This window comes from Mobula birostris, chromosome 5, assembly GCF_030028105.1.
Source record: "Mobula birostris isolate sMobBir1 chromosome 5, sMobBir1.hap1, whole genome shotgun sequence".
NCBI classification, from domain to species: domain Eukaryota; kingdom Metazoa; phylum Chordata; class Chondrichthyes; order Myliobatiformes; family Myliobatidae; genus Mobula; species Mobula birostris.
In genome coordinates, this window is record NC_092374.1 from 96914603 (window position 1) to 96937271 (window position 22669).

Consider the following 22669-nt stretch of genomic DNA (forward strand, 5'->3'; position numbering starts at 1 on the left):
TAAGGCATATATTTTCTTGCTTTATTAGTGGTAAGTTAGAGGACAGGAAGCTTTTTGAAAACCAACAGAAGGCAACTAAAAGATGGAATATGAAGGTAAGCTAACCAATAATATTAAGGAGGTTGCTTATATTCTTCAAATATAGAAAATGTAAAACCAGATGAGACTAAATATCAGACTGCTGAAAAATGATGCTGGAGAGGTAGTAATGGGAGAACATGAGAATGTATGAACCAGTATTTTGTGTCAGTCTTCAATATGGAAGACACTAGCAGCTTACTAGAAGTTTGAGTGTCAGAGGGCAGAAGTGTGTGAAGTCACCATTAAAAGAGAAACTGGAAGTCTGAAGGTAGTTAAGTCACCTGGACCAAAAGGTGTACACCCCAAGTTTCTGAAAGAGATGGCTGAAGAGATTGTGGAAGCATTAGTAATGATCTTTCAAGAATCAATTGAGTCTGGCATGGTTTCAGAGGAATGGAAAATTATAAATGTTGTTCTACTCTTCAAGATCAGAGAGGCAGAAGAAAGAAAATTATAGGCCAGGTAGTCTGACCTGGATAGTTGGGAAGATGTTGAGCAATCTTAAGGATGTGGTTTCGGGGTATTCAGAGGCACATGATAAAATAGGTTATAGTCAGCATGGTTTCCTTTAGGGAAAATCTTGCATGACAAATCTGTTAAAATTCTTTGAAGAAAAAGCAAGCAGGATAGACAAAGGAGAATCGGTGGATGTTGTGTACATGGATTTTCAGGAGGCCTTTGACAAGGTGCCCCACACAAGGCTGCTTAAGAAGTTAAGAGCCCATGGTATTACAGAAAATATTCTAGCATGGATAAAGCAGATTGGCAGGAGACAGAGTGGAAATAAATGGTGCCTTTTCTGGTTAGCTATCAGTAACTAAAGACATTCCACAGGTGTCTGTGTTGGGACCACTTCTCGTTATGCTACATATCAATAAATTGGATGATGAAAAGTTCACGAATGATAAAAATAGGTGGAGGGGCAGGTAGTTTTGAGGAATCAGAGAGGCTACAGAAGGACTTGGATTATGAGAATGAGCAAAGTTCCAGATGGAATACAGTGTTAACCATATACCATTAGTTTCAGTGTAATTATGGAGAGGGATAGGACTGGATCTACGATTAAGATTTTTTTTATTGGAGAAAGGCCAACTTTGAGGAGATAAGGATTTAGGAGTAGAAGATTGGGATAATTTGTCTTATGGGAAGAATGTAATAGAGAAATGGAGGTCATTTAAAGGTGAAATTTTGAGGGTTCAGAATCTTTACGTTCCTGTTAGGTTGAAAGGAAAGGTTAAAAGTTTGAGAGAGCCATGGTTTTCAAGAGATACTGGAAACTTGGTTCAGAAAAAGAGAGGGATCTTCAATAAATATAGGCAGCTTGGAGTTAATGATGTGCTCGAGGAATATAAAGAATGTAAAAAGAATCTTAAGAAGGAAATTAGAAAAGCTAAAAGAAGATATGAGGCTGCTTTGGCAAGTAAGGTGAAAATAAATCCAAAGGATTTCTACGGTTATGTTAGTGGCAAAAGGATAGTGAGGGATAAAATTGGTCCCTTGGAGAATCGGAGTGGACGGCTACGTGCGGAGCTAAAAGAGATGGGGGAGATTTTGAGCAATTTCTTTTCTTCAGTATTCACTAAGGAGAAGGATATTGAATATTAAAGGAAACAAGGGTAGTTATGGAAAGTATGACAACTAAAGAAGAGGAAGTACTGGCGCTTTTAAGGAATATAAAAGTGGATAAATCTCCGGGTCCGGACAAGGTATTCCCTAGGACCTTGAGGGAAGTTAGTGTAGAAATAGCAGGGGCTCTGGCAGAAATATTTCAAATGTCATCAGAAACAGGGATGGTGCCAGAGGATTGGCGTATTGCTCATGTGGTTCCATTGTTTAAAAAGGGTTCTAAGAGTAAACCTGGCAATTAGCAGCCTGTGTGTTTGACGTCAGTGGTGGGTAAATTGATGGAAAGTATTCTTAAAGATGGTATATATTAATTATCTGGATAGACAGGGTCTGATTAGGAACAGTCAACATGGATTTGTGCATGGAAGGTCATGTTTGACAAATCTAATTGAATTTTTTTGATGAGGTTACTAAGAAAGTTGACAAGGGTAAAGTGGTGGATGTTGTCTATATGGACTTCAGTAAGGTCTTTGACAAGGTTCCACATGGAAGGTTAGTTAGGAAGGTTCAATTGTTAGGCATTAATATGGAAGTAGTAAAATGGATTCAGCAGTGGCTAGATGGGAGACGCCAGAGAGTGGTGGTGGAAAACTGTTTGTCAGATTGGAGGACGGTGACTAGTGATGTGCCTCAGGGATCTGTACTGGGTCCAGTGTTGTTTGTCATATACATTAATGATCTGGATGATGGGGTGGTAAATTGGATAAGTATGCAGATGACACTAAGATAGGTGGAGTTGTGGATGATGAGGTAGGTTTTCAAAGCTTGCAGAGAGATTTAGGACAGTTAGAAGAGTGGGCTGAAAGATGGCAGATGGAGTTTAATGCTGAAAACTGTGAGGTGCTACATTTTGGTAGGACTAATCAAAATAGGACATACATGGTAAATGGTAGGGCATTGAAGAATGCAGTAGAACAGAGGGATCTAGGAATAATGGTGCATAGTTCCCTGAAGGTGGAATCTCATGTGGATAGGGTGGTGAAGAAAGCGTTTGGCATGCTGTCTCTTTACTCAGAGTGGTAACTGTGTGGAATGAGCTTCCAGCAGAAGTGGTTGAGGCAGGTTCGACGTTGTTGTTTAAAGTTAAATTAGATAGATATATATTGTCAGAAAAGGAATGGAGGGTTATGGGCTGAGTGCAGGTCGGTGGGACTAGGTGAGAGTAAGAGTTCGGCATGGACTAGAAGGGCCGAGATAGCCTGTTTCCATGCTGTAATTCTTATATGATTATATCCATCTTCCCTCAGTCGCCATCTCCTGCCTTCTCCCCATATCCCTGCATGCCCTGACCAATCAAGAATCTATCAACCTCTGTCTTAAATATACCCAGTGACCTGGCCTCCACAGCTGCCTGTGCCACCAAATTCCACAGATTCACCACTTTCTGGCTAAAGAAATTCCTGTTCATCTGTTCTAAATTGACACCTTGTTATGAGGATGCGCCCTCTGGTCTTAGGTTCTCCCCACCATAGGAAGCAACCTTTCCACAGCCACTCTATCGAGCTGAGTCAGAGAAGAGGAAGGAAATAGAGAGTGTAGCGACATGTTGCCATGCCAACAACTTTTCCCTTTAATGCCAGGAAAATAAAAGAGTTGGTCACTGATTTCAGGAAGGGGAGTGGGGGGATGGTGCACATACTCCTGCTTACATCAGTGTTGAGACTGAGTTTCAATTTCCTGGAGTGAACATTACTAGTGGCCTGCTTTGGTCCAACCACATGGACATCATTGCCAAAAAGCCCACCATCACCTCTACTACCTCAAGAGAATAAAGAATTTGGCATGTTTCTTTTGACCCTCAATTTAAAAAAAAAATCGATGCACCGTAGAACTCATCCTATCTAGATGCATCATGGATTGGTATGGCAACTGCTCTGTCAGCAACTGTAAGAAACTCAGCAGATCACCGGAACCAGTCCCCTCTCTATGGATTGGTCTACACTCCCATAGCAGAAGATACAAAAATCTCAAAGCATGTACCACCAGGCTCAAGGACAATTTCTACCCCACTGTAATCAGACTGTTGAATGGTTCCATAACATGTTAAGACTCTTGAACCCAGTCTTCCTCATAACCTTGCTGCTTGCTTACCTGCACTGCACTGTTACCACCTCAATACACTTAATAGAATTGACCTGTATGAATAGCATTCAAGACCAGATTTTCCTCTTAATGTCAGTACAGTAATAAACCAATTTACTTCTCAGACCCCCATTAAATCTTTCCCCTTAAACCTATATCCATTAGTTTTAGACTTCCCTACCCTGGAAAAAGACCAGAATCAGATTTACTCTCACCAGCATGAGTTATGAAATTTGTTGACTTTATCATTTTACAATGCAATACATAATAGAAAAAATTTGAAAAATATACAAACTAGTTAAATAAGTACTGCAAAAAAACAAATTAAAAAAGTAGTGAGGTAGTGTTCGTGGGTTCAATGTCCATTGAGAAATCAGATGGCAGAGGGATAAAAGCTGTTCCTGAATCACTGAGTGTGTACCTTCAGGCTCCTGTAACTCCTCCCTGATGGTAGCAATGAGAAGAGGGCATGACCTGGGTGATGGGGGTCTTTAACGATGGACACCACCTTTCTGAAGCATGTCCTTGAAACTTTACCTAGGTCCATAATGAATTTATCTACTTATTTTTAAAAATACTTCACTTCAGCCTCTTGTGCTCCAGAGGAAGAGCCCAAATATATTCATTCCTTATAATGCAAACCCTGCAGTCCCAGCAACAACCTTGAAGGCCTTTTCTGCACCCTCTCCAGCTTCATCATATCCTTTCCATAGCTAGGTGAGCTGAACAGCACACTTTGCAGTCTTGTACAGCTGTAACATAATGACACAACTCTAGTACTCAATTTTTGGCTGGATGAAGCAAGTGTCAAACACCTTCACCATTGGAAGAGGCAGAGCAGAGTAATAATGGCACTAAACGGCGACTCCTTTGCCTGCATCTTTAGAAATAGCTCTATTTCCATCTTTAATAACTTTATTTTTCCTTTTCAGGGTTCTTTTGAAGACCCTGACCTGGAGTTGCATGCTGACTTCGGTTCTTTGCGCAAATGGGACCCGCTTATGGAGATTCATAACCAGCCGTTGTTGTTTGGCACACCAAGGGCTCGGCCAAAGAGACCGTGTCAGATTTGGAAGCCTAGGATCTCGGAGCTCTGGAGATGGGTGGATCAGGGGTCGGTGTCACAGCAGGAGACCCGTGTCATCAGGAGAGTCAGAAGATCTCTGGCTGTGTGCCTGGAGACCCGAGATCTTTGAGATCTTCTGGCCCACAGCTCAAAAAAAGTGATGTAATGGACTTTTAACATTGCAAACCAGCAAGTTGTTTGTTATATCTCTCTGCATGCTGGTAAAACGGAGACACCTCCTTCTCCCTTATTAGGGAGAGATAGAACCAGTGGCATGTTGTATACCGGGTGAAATGCAACGTCTTTGGGGTGACTGCAAGTCTGTGTCTTTGCTGTTGCTTTGCTCACACTTGAGGGCTCGGTGGTGAGTGCAGATGCTTTGATCTGCCAGTGGGGGGAGGGAGGGGGGATTGTTGCTCACTGCCGCTTACGCGCAGGAGGGAGGGGAGCGGGGGGGAACTTTGGGGTTCTAACATTTAACTGTCGTTCATTCTTTGGGGCACTCCTCTGTTTTTGTGCTTGTTTGTGAAGTAAAAGCATTTCAGGATGAATATTGTGTACATTTATCTGACATTAAGTTGGACCTTTGAACCTTTGCTACCTCCATGTCAAACCTTAAGGAACCATGTATATACATGGGCATGTCTCTGCTCTACATCATTCTCCAGGGCACCGTGGACTGTGCAGGTCTAGCCTGATCCTGGTCCAGTTGTATTCTCAGATAATCTACTTCACTGCATTTCGTGAATTAGACCTCATTAGTACTTATTTAATTTAACCCTTTAATACAAGGTTTCATGCACTAGGGCCATCCCAATACTCATTATGTGCCCTGCTGTGGCCTTTCCACAACCATGATTGCTCTTGGCAATTTTTTCTACAGAAGTGGTCTGCCATTGCCTTCTTTTGGGCAGTGTCTTTTCAATAAGGGTGACCCCAGCCATTTTTAATACTCTTCACAGATTCTCTGTGCTCCCGAGGCGTCAGGTGACCCTGATCACCTGCTGCAGCAGGTGCTACACCTTACCCAAGGATGACCTGAAGGCTAACAGAGGGAAGGAGCAGCTTGCACCTCTTTCGGTAGAGATAAATCTCCACTCCTCATCCCAATACTGGGGAAATTAAAATCCACCCACTCTACAACTTTATTGCTTTTATACCCTTCTGATCTACCAACATTTCCTTCTTCTAATCCATGCTGACCGTGGGCAGCCTATAGTTCAAGTGACCATCCCCATCAGATGTCATGAGTCCTACTTCATAGCACTATCAGCCATCCCTCCAGGATATCCTTTGAGAACTGATCTGCCCATCAGCAGTGCAACACACCACTAACCCCACCCTTCCCATCACAACTAAAACAACGGAATATACAGCAGAACATTAGATGCCAAAGAGGTTCACCAGGATGCTGCCTGGATTTAGTGGGCACGTGCTACAGGGAGAGGGTGGACAAACTCGAGTTCTTTTTTCACTGGAATGGCAGAGGCTGAGTGGAGAATGATAAATGACAGGAACATGAGAGGCAGTCCAGTGGGATACTTTTCCTAGGGTTGAAATGTCCAATACCAAAGGACATACATTTAAGGTGAGAGAACAAGTTCAAAGGATATGTGTGGCACTGGCTTCCATTATTAAGGATGAGGTTTCAAGGTACTTGGAAGCAAAGATAAAATAGGCAAAGGTCAACATGGTCTCAAGGGGAAATCTTGTCTGACAAATCTGTTGGAATTCTTTGAGGAAATAACAGGCAGGGCGGACAGAGGAGTCTGTTGATATTGTTTTACTGAGATTTTGAGATGACCTTTAACAAGGTGACACATGAGGCTGCAAAACAAGATAGGAGCCCATGGTATTATAGGAAAGATTCTAGAATGGATTGACTGACTGACAGGAGGCAAGGAGCGGGAATAAAGGGGGCCTTTTCTGGTTGGCTGCCAGTGATTAGTGGTGTTCAATGACTTGGATGATTGAGTGAATTGCATTGTGGCAAAGTTTTCAGATGATATAAGATAGGCAGAGGGTCAGATATTGAGGAAACAGTATTGCAGAAGGAGACAGATTAGGAGAATGGGCAAAGAAGTGGCAGATAGAATACACTGCTGAGAAGTGAATGATCATGCACTTTGGTAGAGGAACAAGGGCATAAACTTTTCTAAAAAGGGGAGAAAATTCAGAAACCAGAAGTGCAAAGGGAGTCCTTGGGCAGTATTCCTTAAAAGTTAACTTGCAGGTTGAGTCAGTGAGGAAAGCAAATGCAATGTTAGCATTCATTTTGAGAGGACTAGAATACAAAAGCAAGGATGTAATGCTGAACTCTATTGAGTCTGGTGCTCCCATTGTAGCCCCCTCCTCTCATAAATTGAGGGAATGCCTTGTTGAGAACCTCCACTTTATCCGCCAAAAGTGAAACTTCCCAGTGGTGAAATATTTTAAGTCTCACACGAGTTCCCACATGTCGGTCCATGGCCTCCTCTTGTGCTACCTTGAGGCCACCCTCAGGGTGAAGGAGCAATACCTTGTATTCCATCTGGGTAGCCTCCAACCTGATGGTATAAATATCAACTTTCTTCTGGTTAAAAAAAAAAAAGAGATTTCCCTCCCCCTCATCTCTTATTCGCTACTATGGTCTCTTACCTCCTCTCAGCTGCCCATCACCTCGCCATGGATCCTCTCCTTCTCTTCCTCCTATGGTCCACTCTCCTCTCCCAGATTCCTTCCTCTCCAGCCCTTTACCCATCCCAAACACCTGGCTTCACTCACCTTTATCCTCTTTTCCCTCCCACCAACATCTTTTTTTATTTTGGCATCATCCCCCTCCTTTTCAGCCTAAAGGGCCTTGGCCCAAAACTTTGACTAATTACTCATTTCCATAGATGCTGCCTGACCTGCTGAGTTCCTCCAGCATTTCCAGCATCTGCAGAATTTCTCTTGTTTATGTAATGCTGAAACTTTATAAGGCATTGGTCAGACTGCACTTGGAGCATTCTGAGCACATCTGATAATGTCATCTAAGAAAGGATGTGCTGGCATTGGAGAGAGACCAGAGGAGGGTCATGAGAATGACTCTGGAATGAAAGGGTTAACAAATGGGGAGCATTTGATGGCTCTGGGCCTGTACTCAGTAGAGTTTAGAAGAATAGGGGTGGGGAAAGCTCATTGAAACCTATCAAATATTGAAAGGCCCAGATAAGAGTGGTGTGTAGAGGATATTTCCCAGCGGGACAAGCTAGGGCAAGAGGACACAGCCTCAGTGGAGGATGATCAACATTCAAAGTAATTATCAAAGTACATATACGAGGCTCATTTTCTTGCAAGTATACTCAATCTACAGAAAAACCATAACAGAATCAATGAAAGACTGCACCAACATGGGTGTTCAACCAGTCTGCAAAATACAACTGTGTAAAGAAAGAAAGAAAGAAAAGTAATCAATAAATAGAGAACCGGAGGTAAAGAGTCCCTGAAAGCGAGTCCAATGCCCATTCAGAACAGAGACGAGGAATTTCTTAAGCCAGAGGATGGAGAATCTGTGGAATTCATTGCCACACACGTGATAGAGGCCAAGTCATTGAGTATATTCAAAGCAGAGGTTGACAGGCTCTTAGTTGGTAAATGCATCAAAGGTTATGGGGAGAAGGCAGAATAGGGATGAGAGGGATGATAAATCAGACATGTCTGAATGGTGGAGCAGACTTGATGGCAGCATGCAAGTGGCACCGACAGGAATATGAATGTGTCAGCAGAAGAGATTAGTTTAATGGGCATTTGATTAGAGTGGAAGAACAGAGGGATCCTGGGGTCCATGTCCACAGATCCCTCAAATTGCCATGCGAGTTGATGGGATTGTTAAAAAGGCATCTGATGTGTTGATCTTTATTAATCAAAGAACAAGGCTCAAGAGCAGTGAGGTAATGTTGCAGCTCTAAAACTCTGGTTGTACACTTACGTTCAGTTGTGGTCATCTCATTATGGGAAGAATGTGGAAACCTTCAAGAGGGCGCCGAGGAGGTGCCCAGGACGCTGTCCAAGTTGGAGAGCATGTCTTTCGAGGTCAAGTTGAGCAAGTTAGGGCTTTTCTTTTTGTGGTAAAGGAGGATGAGATGTGAGTTGATAGAGGTGTGTAAGTGATACAGAGTGGATATCCAGAGACTTTTCCAGGGTAGGAATGGTTAATACAAGAAGGCATCATTTTAAGATGATTGCAGGCACATGTCAGAGGTAGGTACTTTAGAGTGGTGGGTGCATGGAATGCACTGCGAGGGCAATGGGGGGATAGCAGATGCAGGCATTTTACACAGAGGAGTGGGTGTGTTCCACACACACTGAGGGGTGCTGGTAGAGGCAGATACATTAAGGACATTTAATAGACACATTGATGAAAAGCAGATGGAGAGCTAGGTGGCAGGGAAGGGCCAGATTGATCTTGAGAGTAGGGTAAATGGTCAGCACAAACCAAATTGCTTCAATGATGACATTATGAATGGCACAGATAGGGCAGGCAGTCCTTTTCCCAAGGTGGGGAGTTGAAAAATAGAGGGTACAGGTTTAATAGCTAAATTGAGATCTGAGCAGCAAGTTTTTACAAATACGATGATGGCTACAGAGAAAAATTGCCAGAAGTGATAGAGGCAGATGCAATCACTATTAAAGGCTTTTATAAACAGGTACTTGGATAGAAAAGGGGCAGAGGGATACGAGACCAACACAGACAAATAGGATTAGTGTAAATAGTCATCAGGGTCAGTCTGGACAAGTTGGCCGAAGGACCAGTTTGTGTTGTATGTATAATCTAATGCTGCAAACTCAGTATTCAGAGAGAAAACATTATCAATCTGATAATGATATCTCAACCTGAAACATTAGCTCTTTCACTCCAAGGAAACTGCCTGACCTGCTGAGTGATTACTACATTTCCTGTGAATGTTTATACTGGCCTTTGGAATTGGTTTCAACAACTTTCCTATCCACAGAGCAAAACTAACAGATATGTAATCACAAACACAAAAGATTCTGCAGATGCTGGACCCTCAGCATCTTATGGAGGGGAATAAACAATTGATGTTTCTGTCCAAAGATCCTGAGGAAGGGTCTTGACTGTTTATTTTTTTTCCATAGATGCTACCTGAGCTGTTGAGTTCTTCCAGCATGTGTGTCTGGCCTGCAATGAGTTTTTCAGCCCCTTTAAAAAAAAACCGACAAACTTCTTATTGCTGTGTTCCCAACATTTTTTTATGCCATGGACCAAAACTATTAAAGCAAGGGGTCTGTGGACTCCAGGTTGGAAACACATGCTCTAGCACAAGAGGTCATCTGGTTAGACCACAGAACATGGTGGGGGTACAGCTCACCACCTTGTAGGGAAGGCTGAGAAAACAGTAGAGGACTTTGACAAGACAGACAGACAGACAGGGAGGATTACGCCTAGCAGCAGTATTAGGCCATTTGGCCCATCAAGTCTGCCCCACCATACCTTTATGGGTGATTTATAATCCCTTATAACTCCATTCTCTTGGCTTCTCCCCATAACCTTGATTAATCAAGAAGCTATCAACCTCTACCTCAAATATACCCAATCACTTAGTTAGACAGCTGGCTAAGGCAAAGAGTTCCACAGATTCACCAAAATAAAATTTTCCTCATCTATTCTAAATGGATGTCCCTCAATTTTGTGGCTGTGCACTCTGGTCCTAGACTCCCCGACTATTGGAAACACCCTCTTCACGTCCGCTATCCAGGCCCATCAATGAGATACCCCTAATTCTCAATTCCAGTGAGTAGAAGCACAGCCAGACATTCCTCATCTGTAACACTTTTATTTATGGAATTTTTCTAATGAACCTGCTCCAGATCATCCCCAATGGCAGCATATCCTTTCTCACATGAAGGCCACAAAATTGCTCACAATACACCAAGTGCAGTCTGACCAAAGTTACAGCATCCTTACTTTTGTATTCTCAAATGAAAGCCTTCCTTACCACTGACTCAACATGCAAGTTAACCCTTAGGGAATCCTGCACGGGGACTCCCAAGCCCCTTTGCACATTGATTTCATTTCTTATAAATTTGCTCCCCATTTACAAAATAGTCCACACCATTAATCCTTCTGCCTAACCATACATTTTCCTACATTATGTTCCATATGCCACAAAAGTTCAGAGTAAATTTATTATCAAAGTACATATTGGTCACAATACATTGCCCTGAGATTCATATTCTTGATTGCATACTCAGCAAGTCCAATAACCGTAACAGAATTCATGAAAAACTGCAACAGGGTGGACAACTAGTATACAAAAGACAACAAAACTGTGCAAGTACAAAAAGAGATAAAAAATAAAATAGCAACAAAACATAAATAAGCATAGGTATTGTGAACACAAGTTCTAAAGTCCTTAAAAGTGAATCCATAGGTTGTGGGAACAGTTCAGCGATGGCAGAAGTGAAATTGAAATTGAGTGAAGTTATCCTGTCCAGTTGAGGGGTAATAATTGTTCATGAACTTGGTGGTGAGTCCTGAGTTCCTGTACCTTCTTCCTGATAGCAGCAAGAAAAGAGTGAGGCCTGGGTGGTGAGGGTCCTAGATTATAGATACTGCTTTCTTGCAACAACACTGTGTAGATGCACTCAGTGGTGGGGAGGACATTACCTGTGATGAAATGGATCACATCTTCTTTGCCCAATCTGAAGTCCTTCTGCAGACACTGCCTCCTCAACAATACCTACCCTTTCACCCATCTTCATATTATCTATAAACCTGGCCACAAAGCCATGAATTCCTTCATCCAAATCTTTGAGGAAGAAAACCCTGCAGCCCACCACTGGTCATTGGCAGCCAACCAAAAAAGGTCCCCTTTATTCCCACTCTTTTCTTCCTGCCATTTAGCCAATCTCTCCTTTAATACCCTGAGATCTCATCTTGCTAAGCAGCCTCATGTGTGGGACCTAGTCAAAGGTCTTCTGAAAATTCCCTGGGAAATTAAGTGGAAAAAAAACCCAGCCCATCCAACTGAGTCTGCCCAACTGGGGGCACACAGTCACATAGCGGTTAGCACAAAGCCATGACAGCAGAAGTGACCCAGGTTCAATTCTTGCAGCTGCATGCAAGAAATTCATACATTCTCCCTGTGACCACATGGCTTTCCTCTCATTTTCAAGACATGGGTTAATTGGTGACATAAGAGTAATCAGGTGCTGAGGATCATTGGGCCACAAGGGCTTGTTACTGTGCTGTATCTCTTAATAATTTTCCTAGATTGACAGCCCACCATGCCAGGCTACATCCTGGTGATTTTCACTAATGCTACCACATCCACCTGTAGTGTGGTGACCAGAAATTCACACAACACCCCAAGGACAGTTTAAAATGTTTTGTACAGTCGCAGCACAACACTCCATCTCTCGTTCTCAATGCAATGAGCAATAAAGGCAAGCATGCTGAATTGCTTCTTCACTACTTTACTCATTTTGCTGCCTCAATAAAGCAGCCAGCATAGTCAAAGATCCCAGATATTGTAAACATGAGGAAACCTGCAGATCCTGGAAATTCAAGCAACACACACACACAATGCTGGTGGAACGCAGCAGGCCAGGCGGCATCTATAGGAAGAGGTACAGTCGACGTTTCGGGTTGAGACCCTTCAACAGGACTAACGGAAAAAAGAAAAAGTAAGAGATTTGGAAGTGCGAGGGGGAGGGGGAGACCTGAAGTGATAGGAGAAGACAGGAGGGGGAGGGATGGAGCTGAGAGCTGGGAAGTTGATTGGCAAAAGGGATACAAGGCTGGAGAAGGGGGAATATCATAGGATGGAAGGCTTTGGAAGAAAGAAAGGGGGAGGGGAAAACCAGAGGAGGATGGAGAACAGGCAACAAATTATTGTGAGAGGGAAAGTGAGAAGAAAAAAAAATAATAATTATGGATGGGGTAAGAAGGGGAGGAGGGGCATTAACAGAAGTTAGAGAAATCAAAGTTCATGCTATCAGGTTGGAGGCTACCCAGATGGAATACAAGGTGTTGTTCCTCCAACCTGAGTGTGGCTTCATCTCAACAGCAGAGGCCATGGATTGACATATTGGAATGGGAATGGGACGTGGAATTAAAATGTGTGGCAACTGGGAGATCCTGCTTGATGTGGAATTCCCAGATATTGTCTCTTTTCTCTCCTCCCCACCCTTCCATTGGGCAGGAGATACAAAACCCTGAAAGCACATACCACCAGGCTCAGGGTCAGCTTCTGTTCCACTGTTATATTGCTACTACATGGTCCCCTGGCATGGCAAATGGACTCTTATCCACATGATTTACCTCCAAAGATCCTAGACCACAAGATATAGGAGCAGATTTAGGCCATTCAACCCATCATCTGCTCTATTTCATCATGGCTGATCCATTTCCCTCTCAACATTCTCCTGCCTTCTCACCGTAACCTTTCACATCCTGACTAATCAAGAACCTATCAACCTCCGCATTAAAGGCACCTAATGACGCAGCCTCCGCAACTGCCTGTTACAGTGAATTTCACAGATTCACCACTCTCTGGCTAAATAAATTCCAGAATCAAGTTTATTATCACCGGCATGTGACGTGATATTTGTTAACTTAGCAGCAGCAGTTCAATGCAATATAATGCAATAGAAGAAAAAACAGCAAAATAATAATAATAAATTATAATATAGGTATATTGAATAGATTAAAATCGTGCAAAAAACCAGAAATAATATATTTAAAAAGTGAGGTATAGTGTCTAGGGTTCAATATCCATTTAGGAATTGGATGACAGAGGGAGAAGGAGCTGTTCCTAAACTGCTGAGTGTGTGCCTTAGGGCTTCTGTACCTCCTAGTGAGAAAAGGGCATGCCCTGGGTGCTGGAGGTCCTTAATAATGGACGCTGCCCTTCTGAATTCCTCATCTATTCTAAATGGATGAGACCTTGCCCTCTGGTCCTAGACTCACCCACCATAGGAAACATCCTCTGCGCATCCACTCTATCTAGGTCTTTCAACATTTGATAGGTTTCAATGAGATCCCCCCCCCCACTTAATTTTCCAAATTCCAGCCAGAGCCATCAAAAACTTCTCATTCAAAAATTCTTTCATTCCCATGACCCTCCTCTGAACCCTCTCCAATTTCAGCACATCCTTTCTAAAACAAGGGGGTAAAACCTGCTCATTATACTCCAGGCACAGCTTCGCCAGTGCCTTATAAAGCCTCAGCATTCCAGACTTGCTTTTATATTTGAGTACTTGTGCTTACTTATCTGCACTTTCCCTGTAACAATTACACGTTATCTTGTCCTACCTCAATAGATGGTAAATTCCACCTAATGGTCTAGGAATTATGGAGGGTCTCAGACAGGACCCTCAGCAGAGAGATGATTTACCAAGGCCAATGGTAAAAGGACACAGGGACTGGAGCACAGCGAGTAGTTGGGATGGTGGGGGAAGCGCTCCGAGGCTGGAGGCACAATTCCTCAACACATTGGTCAGCAACGATAAGCATTGGTCAACATGTACGAAGTGGACAAAGGGCTCTTTTTCTGTGCTGCACAACTAGGAGTCCATTTGCAAAGTATCCGGAAAGACGTATTGGATCGTTTTCCTTTGCCAGTATGGAATTAGTGGGCTGAAAGGACTCCGTTCTGCCTGAGTTTCTATCTTCACGCCAACCCCGTCACCCACCCCCCACTCCCCGAGTGTCAAATCGGATTCGGCGGCAGATCCGAAACTGAGGCTGAAGTTACATAAAGGTAGACCCCCTGTGCCGGACTAGACAAGATCACCTGTACCAAAACGGCGACACCACACAGGCTTCGGAGTATTGCTGGTCACCCCGGACCGTGGCAGAATTGGATGTCTCGATGTCCAGGGTGACACAGAGACATCTATTATACCTTTCCAACAGTAACAGTAGGGGACTCCATCCTGACCGAGGTTCCTATGGGAACGAAGACCAAAGTGACCGAGCCTCAGGTGGTTGGGGCGGTACCCCATCCCGCTAACCCCAGGTGCGCCGTACCTGCTCGCCAAGCCTCGGCCTCCACGTGTTGTTCCGGGACCTGCCGCTGCTCTGCGGCCGAGTGATAGGGTGGGAAGGCGCAGAGCCCACAGTCGCTAGGATCCGCTTCTTGCTGTGGGAAACAGTAACCTTCCTTACGGGGACCGGGATCCAGCTGCTGCTGGAATTCCAGGAAACGTTGCGCCATGAGAGCACACCGAGATCGGGAAGGCTGCAGACAGCCGGTTCCAGGCCGCTCACAACTTAAAGGGAGCAATCCTCGGGGACGTTTCTGGGAGGGAACCCGGTGAGAAATGGGTGCTAATTAATGCTATTGCAATGGAAATCTCCTAGTTGTCACCCAGCTAGACGTTGTCCAATCAGAAGCCTTCACACAGATCCCAAACAGAGACACAGAGAGAGAGAGAGAGAAGCCGAATTCCCCTTGGCTACACTACCATCCAACACCGGGTCAAAAGGAGCAAATCAGGGATTTACACAGACCGGTGCACGTGCTCCCTGGACCTCAGACCATCCAATGGGGTGGCTGAAGACTGGACACTGAAGGGGAACCGGATTCGGAGCTCGGGGAACAGAGAAGTGACTAGTACGGGGGCCATTCCTAGCTCAAGATTTCAGAGAAATTGGATTATTATGGGCTACAAAGGAGGAGTTATTGGAGGTTAATTATTGGGTGAGTGGGTAGGGTCTTATTGCGAGGGCTACTGAGGTGACTTTAAACTAGAATGGTTGGGGGGTGGGAATCAAATTAAAGAGACTAGGCGAGAGGAGGTTAGTTCACAATAGGGGGTGGGAACAAATTCAGAGAGACAGAGGGGTGTAAAATAAGGGTAGGAGCAAAAAGTAGTAAGGTGAAAAGTAAAAGTGGCAGGCCGGCAAATCCAGGGCAAAAATCAAAAAGGGCCACTTTTCAACATAATTTTATAAGGGCTAAGAGTGTTGTAAAAGCAAGCCTGAAGGCTTTGTGTGTCAATGCAAGGAGCATTCATAACAAAGTGGATGAATTAAAAGTACGGATTGTTATTAATGAATATGATATAGTTGGGATCACAGAGACATGGCTCCAGGGTGACCAAGGATGGGAGCTCAACATTCAGGGATATTCAATATTCAGGAGGGATAGACATGAAAGAAAAGGAGGTGGGGTAGCATTGCTGGTTAGAGAGGAGATTAATGCAATGGAAAGGAAGGACATTAGCCGGGAGGATGTGGAATTGATATGGGTAGAACTGCATTACACTAAGGGGCAGAAAACGCTGTTGGGAGTTGTGTACAGGCCACCTAACAGTAGTAGTGAGGTTGGGGATGGCATTAAACAGGAAATTAGAAATGTGTGCAATAAAGGAACAGCAGTTATAATGGGTGACTTCAATCTACATATAGATTGGGTGAACCAAATTGGTAAGGGTGCTGAGGAAGAAGATTTCTTGGAATGTATGCAGGATGGTTTTTTGGACCAACATGTCGAGGAACCAACTAGAGAGCAGGCTATTCTAGACTGGGTATTGAGCAATGAGGAAGGGTTAATTAGCTATCTTGTCGTGAGAGGCCCTTTGGGTAACAGTGTCCATAATATGGTGGAATTCTTCATTAAGATGGAGAGTGACATAGTTAATTCAGAAACAAAGGTTCTGAACTTAAAGAAGGGTAACCTTGAAGGTATGAGACGTGAATTAGTTAAGATAGACTGGCAAATGATACTTAAAGGGTTGACGGTGGATATGCAATGGCAAGCATTTAAAGATCGCATGGATGAACTACAACAATTGTTCATCCCAGTTTGGCAAAAGAATAAATCAGGGAAGGTAGTGCACACGTGACTGACAAGGGAAATTAGGGATAGTATCAATTCCAAAGAAGAAGCATACAAATTAGCCAGAAAAAGTGGCTCATCTGAGGACTGGGAGAAATTCAGAGTCCAGCAGAGGAGGACAAAGGGCTTAATTAGGAAAGGGAAAAAATGATTATGAGAGAAAACTGGCAGGGAACATAAAAACTGACTGTAAAGGCTTTTATAGATATGTGAAAAGAAAAAGATTGGTTAAGACAAATGTAGGTCCCCTACAGGCAGAAACAGATGAATTGATTATGGGGAGCAAGGACATGGCAGACCAATTGAATAACTACTTTGGTTCTGTCTTCACTAAGGAGGACATAAATAATCTTCCGGAAATAGGGTCAGAGGGTCTAGTGAGATGGAGGAACTGAGGGAAATACATGTTAGTAGGGAAGTGGTGTTAGGTAAATTGAAGGGATTAAAGGCAGATAAATCCCCAGGGCCAGATGGTCTGCATCCCAGAGTGCTTAAAGAAGTAGCCCAAGAAATAGTGGATGCATTAGTGATAATTTTTCAAAACTCTTTAGATTCTGGACTAGTTCCTGAGGATTGGAGGGTGGCTAATGTAACCCCGCTTTTTAAAAAAGGAGGGAGAGAAACCAGGGAATTATAGACCGGTTAGCCTAACATCGGTGGTGGGGAAAATGCTAGAGTCAGTTATCAAAGATGTGATAACTGCACATTTAGAAAGCGGTGAAATCAACAGACAAAGTCAACATGGATTTGTGAAAGGAAAATCATGTCTGACGAATCTCATAGAATTTTTTGAGGATGTAACTAGTAGAGTGGATAGGGGAGAACCAGTGGATGTGGTATATTTGGATTTTCAAAAGGCTTTTGACAAGGTCCCACCAGGAGATTAGTGTGCAAACTTAAAGCACACGGTATTGGGGGTAAGGTATTGATGTGGATAGAGAATTGGTTGCCAGACAGAGAGCAAAGAGTGGGAATAAACGAGACCTTTTCAGAATGGTAGGCAGTGACTAGTGGGGTACCGCAAGGCTCAGTGCTGGGATCCCAGTTGTTTACAATATATATTAATGACTTAGATGAGGGAATTAAATGCAGCATCTCCAAGTTTGTGGATGACACGAAGCTGGGCGGCAGTGTTAGCTGTGAGGAGGATGCTAAGAGGATGCAGGGTGACTTGGATAGGTTAAGTGAGTGGGCAAATTCATGGCAGATGCAATTTAATGTGGATAAATGTGAGGTTATCCACTTTGGTGGCAAGAACAGGAAAACAGATTATTATCTGAATGGTGGCGGATTAGGAAAAGGGGAGATGCAACGAGACCTGGGTGTCATTATACACCAGTCATCGAAAGTGGACATGCAGGTACAGCAGGCAGTGAAAAACGCAAATGGTATGCTGGCATTCATAGCAAGAGGATTCCAGTACAGGAGCAGGGAGGTACTACTGCAGTTGTACAAGGCCTTGGTCAGACCACACCTGGAGTATTGTGTGCAGTTTTGGTCCCCTAATCTGAGGAAAGACATCCTTGCCATAGAAGGAGTACAAAGAAGGTTCACCAGATTGATTCCTGGGATGGCAGGACTTCCATATGAGGAAAGACTGGATCGACTAGGCTTATACTCGTTGGAATTTAGAAGATTGAGGGGGGATCTTATTGAAACGTATAAAATTCTAAAGGGATTGGACAGGCTAGATGCAGGAAGATTGTTCCCGATGTTGGGGAAGTCCAGAACGAGGGGTCACAGTTTGAGGATAAAGGGGAAGCCTTTTAGGACCGAGATTAGGAAAAACTTCTTCACACAGAGTGTGGTGAATCTGTGGAATTCTCTGCCACAGGAAGCAGTTGAGGCCAGTACATTGGCTATATTTAAGAGGGAGTTAGATATGGCCCTTGTGGCTAAAGGGATTAAGGGATATGGAGGGAAGGCTGGTACAGAGTTCTGAGTTGGATGATCAGTCATGATCATACTGAATGGCGGTGCAGGCTCGAAGGGCCGAATGACCTACTCCTGCACCTATTTTCTATGTTTCTATGTTTCTATCTGGCTTTTGGGATTGGGATGGATAACTGGATTGGAGCAGGGGAATTACCAGCAAATTTTATTCTGTAGTTGGGAATGGATTGGAGTTTTCTGGCAATCTGTGTATATGCAGAGAGTGGTGAGTGTGTGGAATAGGCTGCCAGCAATGGTGGTCTATACGATAGGGTCTTTGAAGAGACTCCTGGACAGGTACATGGAGCTCAGAAAAATAGAGGGCTATGGGTAACTCTAGGTAATTTCTAAGGTAAGGACATGTTCGGCACAGCTTTGTGGGCCGAAGGGCCTGTATTGTGCTGTAGGCTTTCTATGTTTCTAACAGTTACTTCTCTTATAGTATTGTTTTTATAATTATTGTATTTTCTTTGTTTTGTTTATTCTGTTGTGTATGTTTCCTCTGTTTTTTATATACTGCATTGAATCCGGAGTAATAATCAATTCATTCTCCTTTACACTTGTGTACTGAAGAATGATCATCTTGGAAAATGCCTCCTTGCTTTTACCCTATCTATACCCCTCATACTTTTGTATACCTCTATCACTTCTGCACTTCCAGATCCCATTGTTCTACTGCACTCATCAGTGCCCTATTATTCACTGTCTATACCCCTAAGTTCGTCCTTCCAAAGTGCAAAACCTCACACCATTTTTTTCAGCCTATTTTTCCACCTGGTTCAGATTGCACTGCAAGCTTTGATAGTCTTCCTCGCTGTCCATTACACCACAGGCTTGGTGTCATCCACAAAAGTTGCTGATCCACTTTACCACTACATGACAAAACAATGGATACAGCATTGATACTTGTATCACTCCTCCAGTCAGAGAGGCAATCATCTACTACCACTTCCTGCCTTCTTCCGCAAAGCCAGTATCTAAACCAAACTGCTACTTCAGCCTGAATGCCAAGTGACTGAACCTTCTTGACCATCCTCCCATGTTGGACTTGTCAAAGGCCTTGCTAAAGTCTTAGACAATGTCCACTTCATCAACTTCTCTGGTAACTTCCTTGAAAAGGAAGGTTAGACCCGACCTACCACACACAAAGACATGCTGACTTCCTAATGTCTATCCAAATACTTATATATCTGGTCCTTGGAACACCTTCCGATAACTTTCCCACAACTGATGTCAGGCTTACTAGCATTTAACTTCCTGGCTTATTGCTAGAGCCTTTCTTAAACAATGAAATGATATTTGCTATTCTCCAGTCCTCTGGCACCTCACCATGGCAAAGGACACTTTAAATAGCTCTGCATCCAGAAGGTCTGAGGGGACGCCTTATCAGGCCCCAGAGATTCCTCCTCTTTAATTCACCTCAAGACATCCAGCTTCTCCTCTTTCATAATCCCGATCTGATCCATGACCTCATGACTCTTTTGCCTCTGTTCTATAGTCTCTGTGTCTGTCTCAGCAGAGTCCTCTGTCCTGGGCCTATCTTTCAAGCTGTCCCCAGGTGTAGCCCATTTTAGTTGAAGATCCTTCCTCTTGTGGAGATGAGGTCTTTGGAGCTTGTGTTGGAGATTCTGTAGTTTGAGGTTTCCCCAGACCCAACACTCCACCTTTCACAGCTGGGCCTTGGGACCATCTATGGCAGAGCAAATACAGAAGCAAAAAAATCGTTCAATACAGAGGTTCCCAACCTTTTTTATGACATGAGCCAATACCATTAATGAAGGGGCCTTTGGCCTCCAGGTTGGGAACCTCAGATTAAATATCTCTTTTGGCTCTGTGCATTTATGATCCTCATAGCTTCAAATCCAGCCAACATCTTGATAAACCCTTTTACACCTTTTCTCACCCTTCACGTAATCAAGAGTTTTTGTGGGAAAACAGGACCTTCAGCCCATCAAGTCTGTACTGACCCTCAACCATCCATTTGCACTAATCCTACACTGATCCTATTTTTATTCACACCATTTGGGAATCTATTCCCCCCCGCCAACATTCCATATTATCAGTATTGCTCAGCCTTTACCATCAATATCCTTGGGGTCATCATTGACCAGAAACTTAACTGACCCACCATAAGACCAGGTCAGTGGCTGTGGATCCAGCAGTAAGTGACCCACCTCCTGGCATCCCTAGGCATTTCTAGCATCTATCAGATATGTCAGGAGTGTGTTGGAGCCTCCTCGGCCTGCCTGGATAGTGATTGGCAATAGTCAGGACAAACTAGCCCTTTCATTTGGGCTCTCCTGTGGCTGAAAGAAGATTAAAGCTGGGAGCTTATCATCCGAGGGTATACATTGTATCGAAAAAACAGGCAGGTAGGCAGAGGGGTGTGGTGCCTCGGTTGGTAAAAAATTAAATAAAATCCTTAGAAAAAAGGTGACATAGGATTGGATGATGCAGAATCCTTGTGGGCATAGTTAAGAAACTATAAAGGTAAAAAGACCCTGATAGGAGTTGTATACAGGCCAAAATGTGGGCTACAAATTACAAGAAGAGTTAGAAAAGGCATGTTGAAATGGCAATGTTATGGTAGTCATGGGGAATTTCCATATGTAGGCGGATTGGAAAAATCACATTGGCGCTGAATCCCAAGTGAGAATGCCTATGAGATGACTTTTTGGAGTTTGTAGATGAGCCCACTAGGAGAAAGGCTATTCTGGATTGGGTGTTGTGTAATGAACTGGCTTTAATTAGAGAGCTTAAGGTAAAAGAACCCTTGTAGGCATCCGTAAGTCTCATGAGACCATGGATTTGGGCCTTGGAAGGTTTCCAGGGTGCAGGCCTGGACAAGGTTGTATGGAAGACCAGCAGTTGCCCATGCTGCAAGTCTCCCCTCTCCACGCCACCAATGTTGTCCAAGGGAAGGGCATTAGGACCCATACTGCTTACCGGTGTCGTCACAGAGCAATGTGTGGTTAAGTGCCTTGCTCAAGGACTCGCACGCTGCCTCAGCCAAGGCTCGAACTAGCGACCTTCAAATCACTAGACGAACGCCGTAACCACTTGGCCACGCGCCAAAAAAGAACCCTTAGGAGACAGTGATATAATAGGTTCAATGATCCAATCTAATGTCAGAGAAATGTATACAATTTACAGCCAGAAATGCCTTTTCTTCGCAAACATCCATGAAAACAGAGAATTGCCCCAAAGAATGAGCGACAGTTAAACGTGAGAACCCCAAAGTCCCCTCCGGCATGTAAGTGGCAGCGAGCAATGATCCCCCTCCCCCCACCAGCAAAAAAAAAAGCACACCAGCAGTTACCAAGCCCAAGCATGTGCTCAGCGATAGCAAAGACACAGACCAGAGTTACCCCAAAGGATTCGCCTCTCATCCGACATTCGACAACCCACAGGTTCTCTCTCTCCCTAATAAGGGAGAGCGAGGTGTCGCCCATTGTCGCAGTGAGCAGGAGACGTAACAACAACCTACTGGATTACGATGTTAAAAGTCCGTTCCGTTGCTTTTTCCTAGCTCTGTGTCTGAAGGTTGCAAAGACCTTGGGTCTTTGGCCCCAAAGCAAAAGATTTTCCAGCTTCCCCGACGACACATGAGTCTTCTGCCGTGACACTGACCCATGATCTGCCCATCTCCAGACCCCCAAGATCTTAGGCTGCCAAACACAAGCAGGACTCTCAGGCTGAACCCCTGGCATGTCGAATAAGAGCCATCTGTGAAACCGCAAGAACAGGTTCCATTCCCGCAAAGAACCGAAGCCTACGTGTAACTCCAGGTCAGGGTCTTCAAAAGAACCCTGAAAGGGAAAAATAAAGATATTAAAGATGGAAGTAGAGCTGTTTCTGAAGATGCAAACAAAGGAGTTGCCATTGGGTGCAATGTCTCTTCTTAGCTCTGATGGATTGAAAAAGAACACTAACAGGAATGGGTGGCAGAACATCAATGGCTGGAGTTTCTGGGAGCAATTCGGAAGGCACAGGATAGGTACATCCCAAAGAAGAAGAAATACTCTAAAGGCAGGATGATACAACTGGTTGACAA

At 43.9% G+C, this 22669-nt stretch overlaps 2 protein-coding genes across 3 annotated transcripts in view; one reads left to right on the forward strand and one right to left on the reverse strand.

Moving 5' to 3' along the window:
- Positions 1–15244, reverse strand: part of LOC140197909 (uncharacterized) — a 65179-nt gene extending 49935 nt beyond the window's left edge. For both annotated transcript variants that reach the window (XM_072258509.1, XM_072258508.1), the window contains exon 1: positions 14871–15244. In XM_072258509.1, coding sequence (XP_072114610.1) covers positions 14871–15057 — 187 coding nt within the window. In that variant the 5' untranslated portion in view covers positions 15058–15244. The remainder of the gene's footprint in view (positions 1–14870) is intronic.
- rnf167 (ring finger protein 167) overlaps positions 1–22669 on the forward strand; it is a 233988-nt gene that overhangs the window by 6806 nt on the left and 204513 nt on the right. The gene's annotated exons all lie outside the window — the stretch shown is intronic.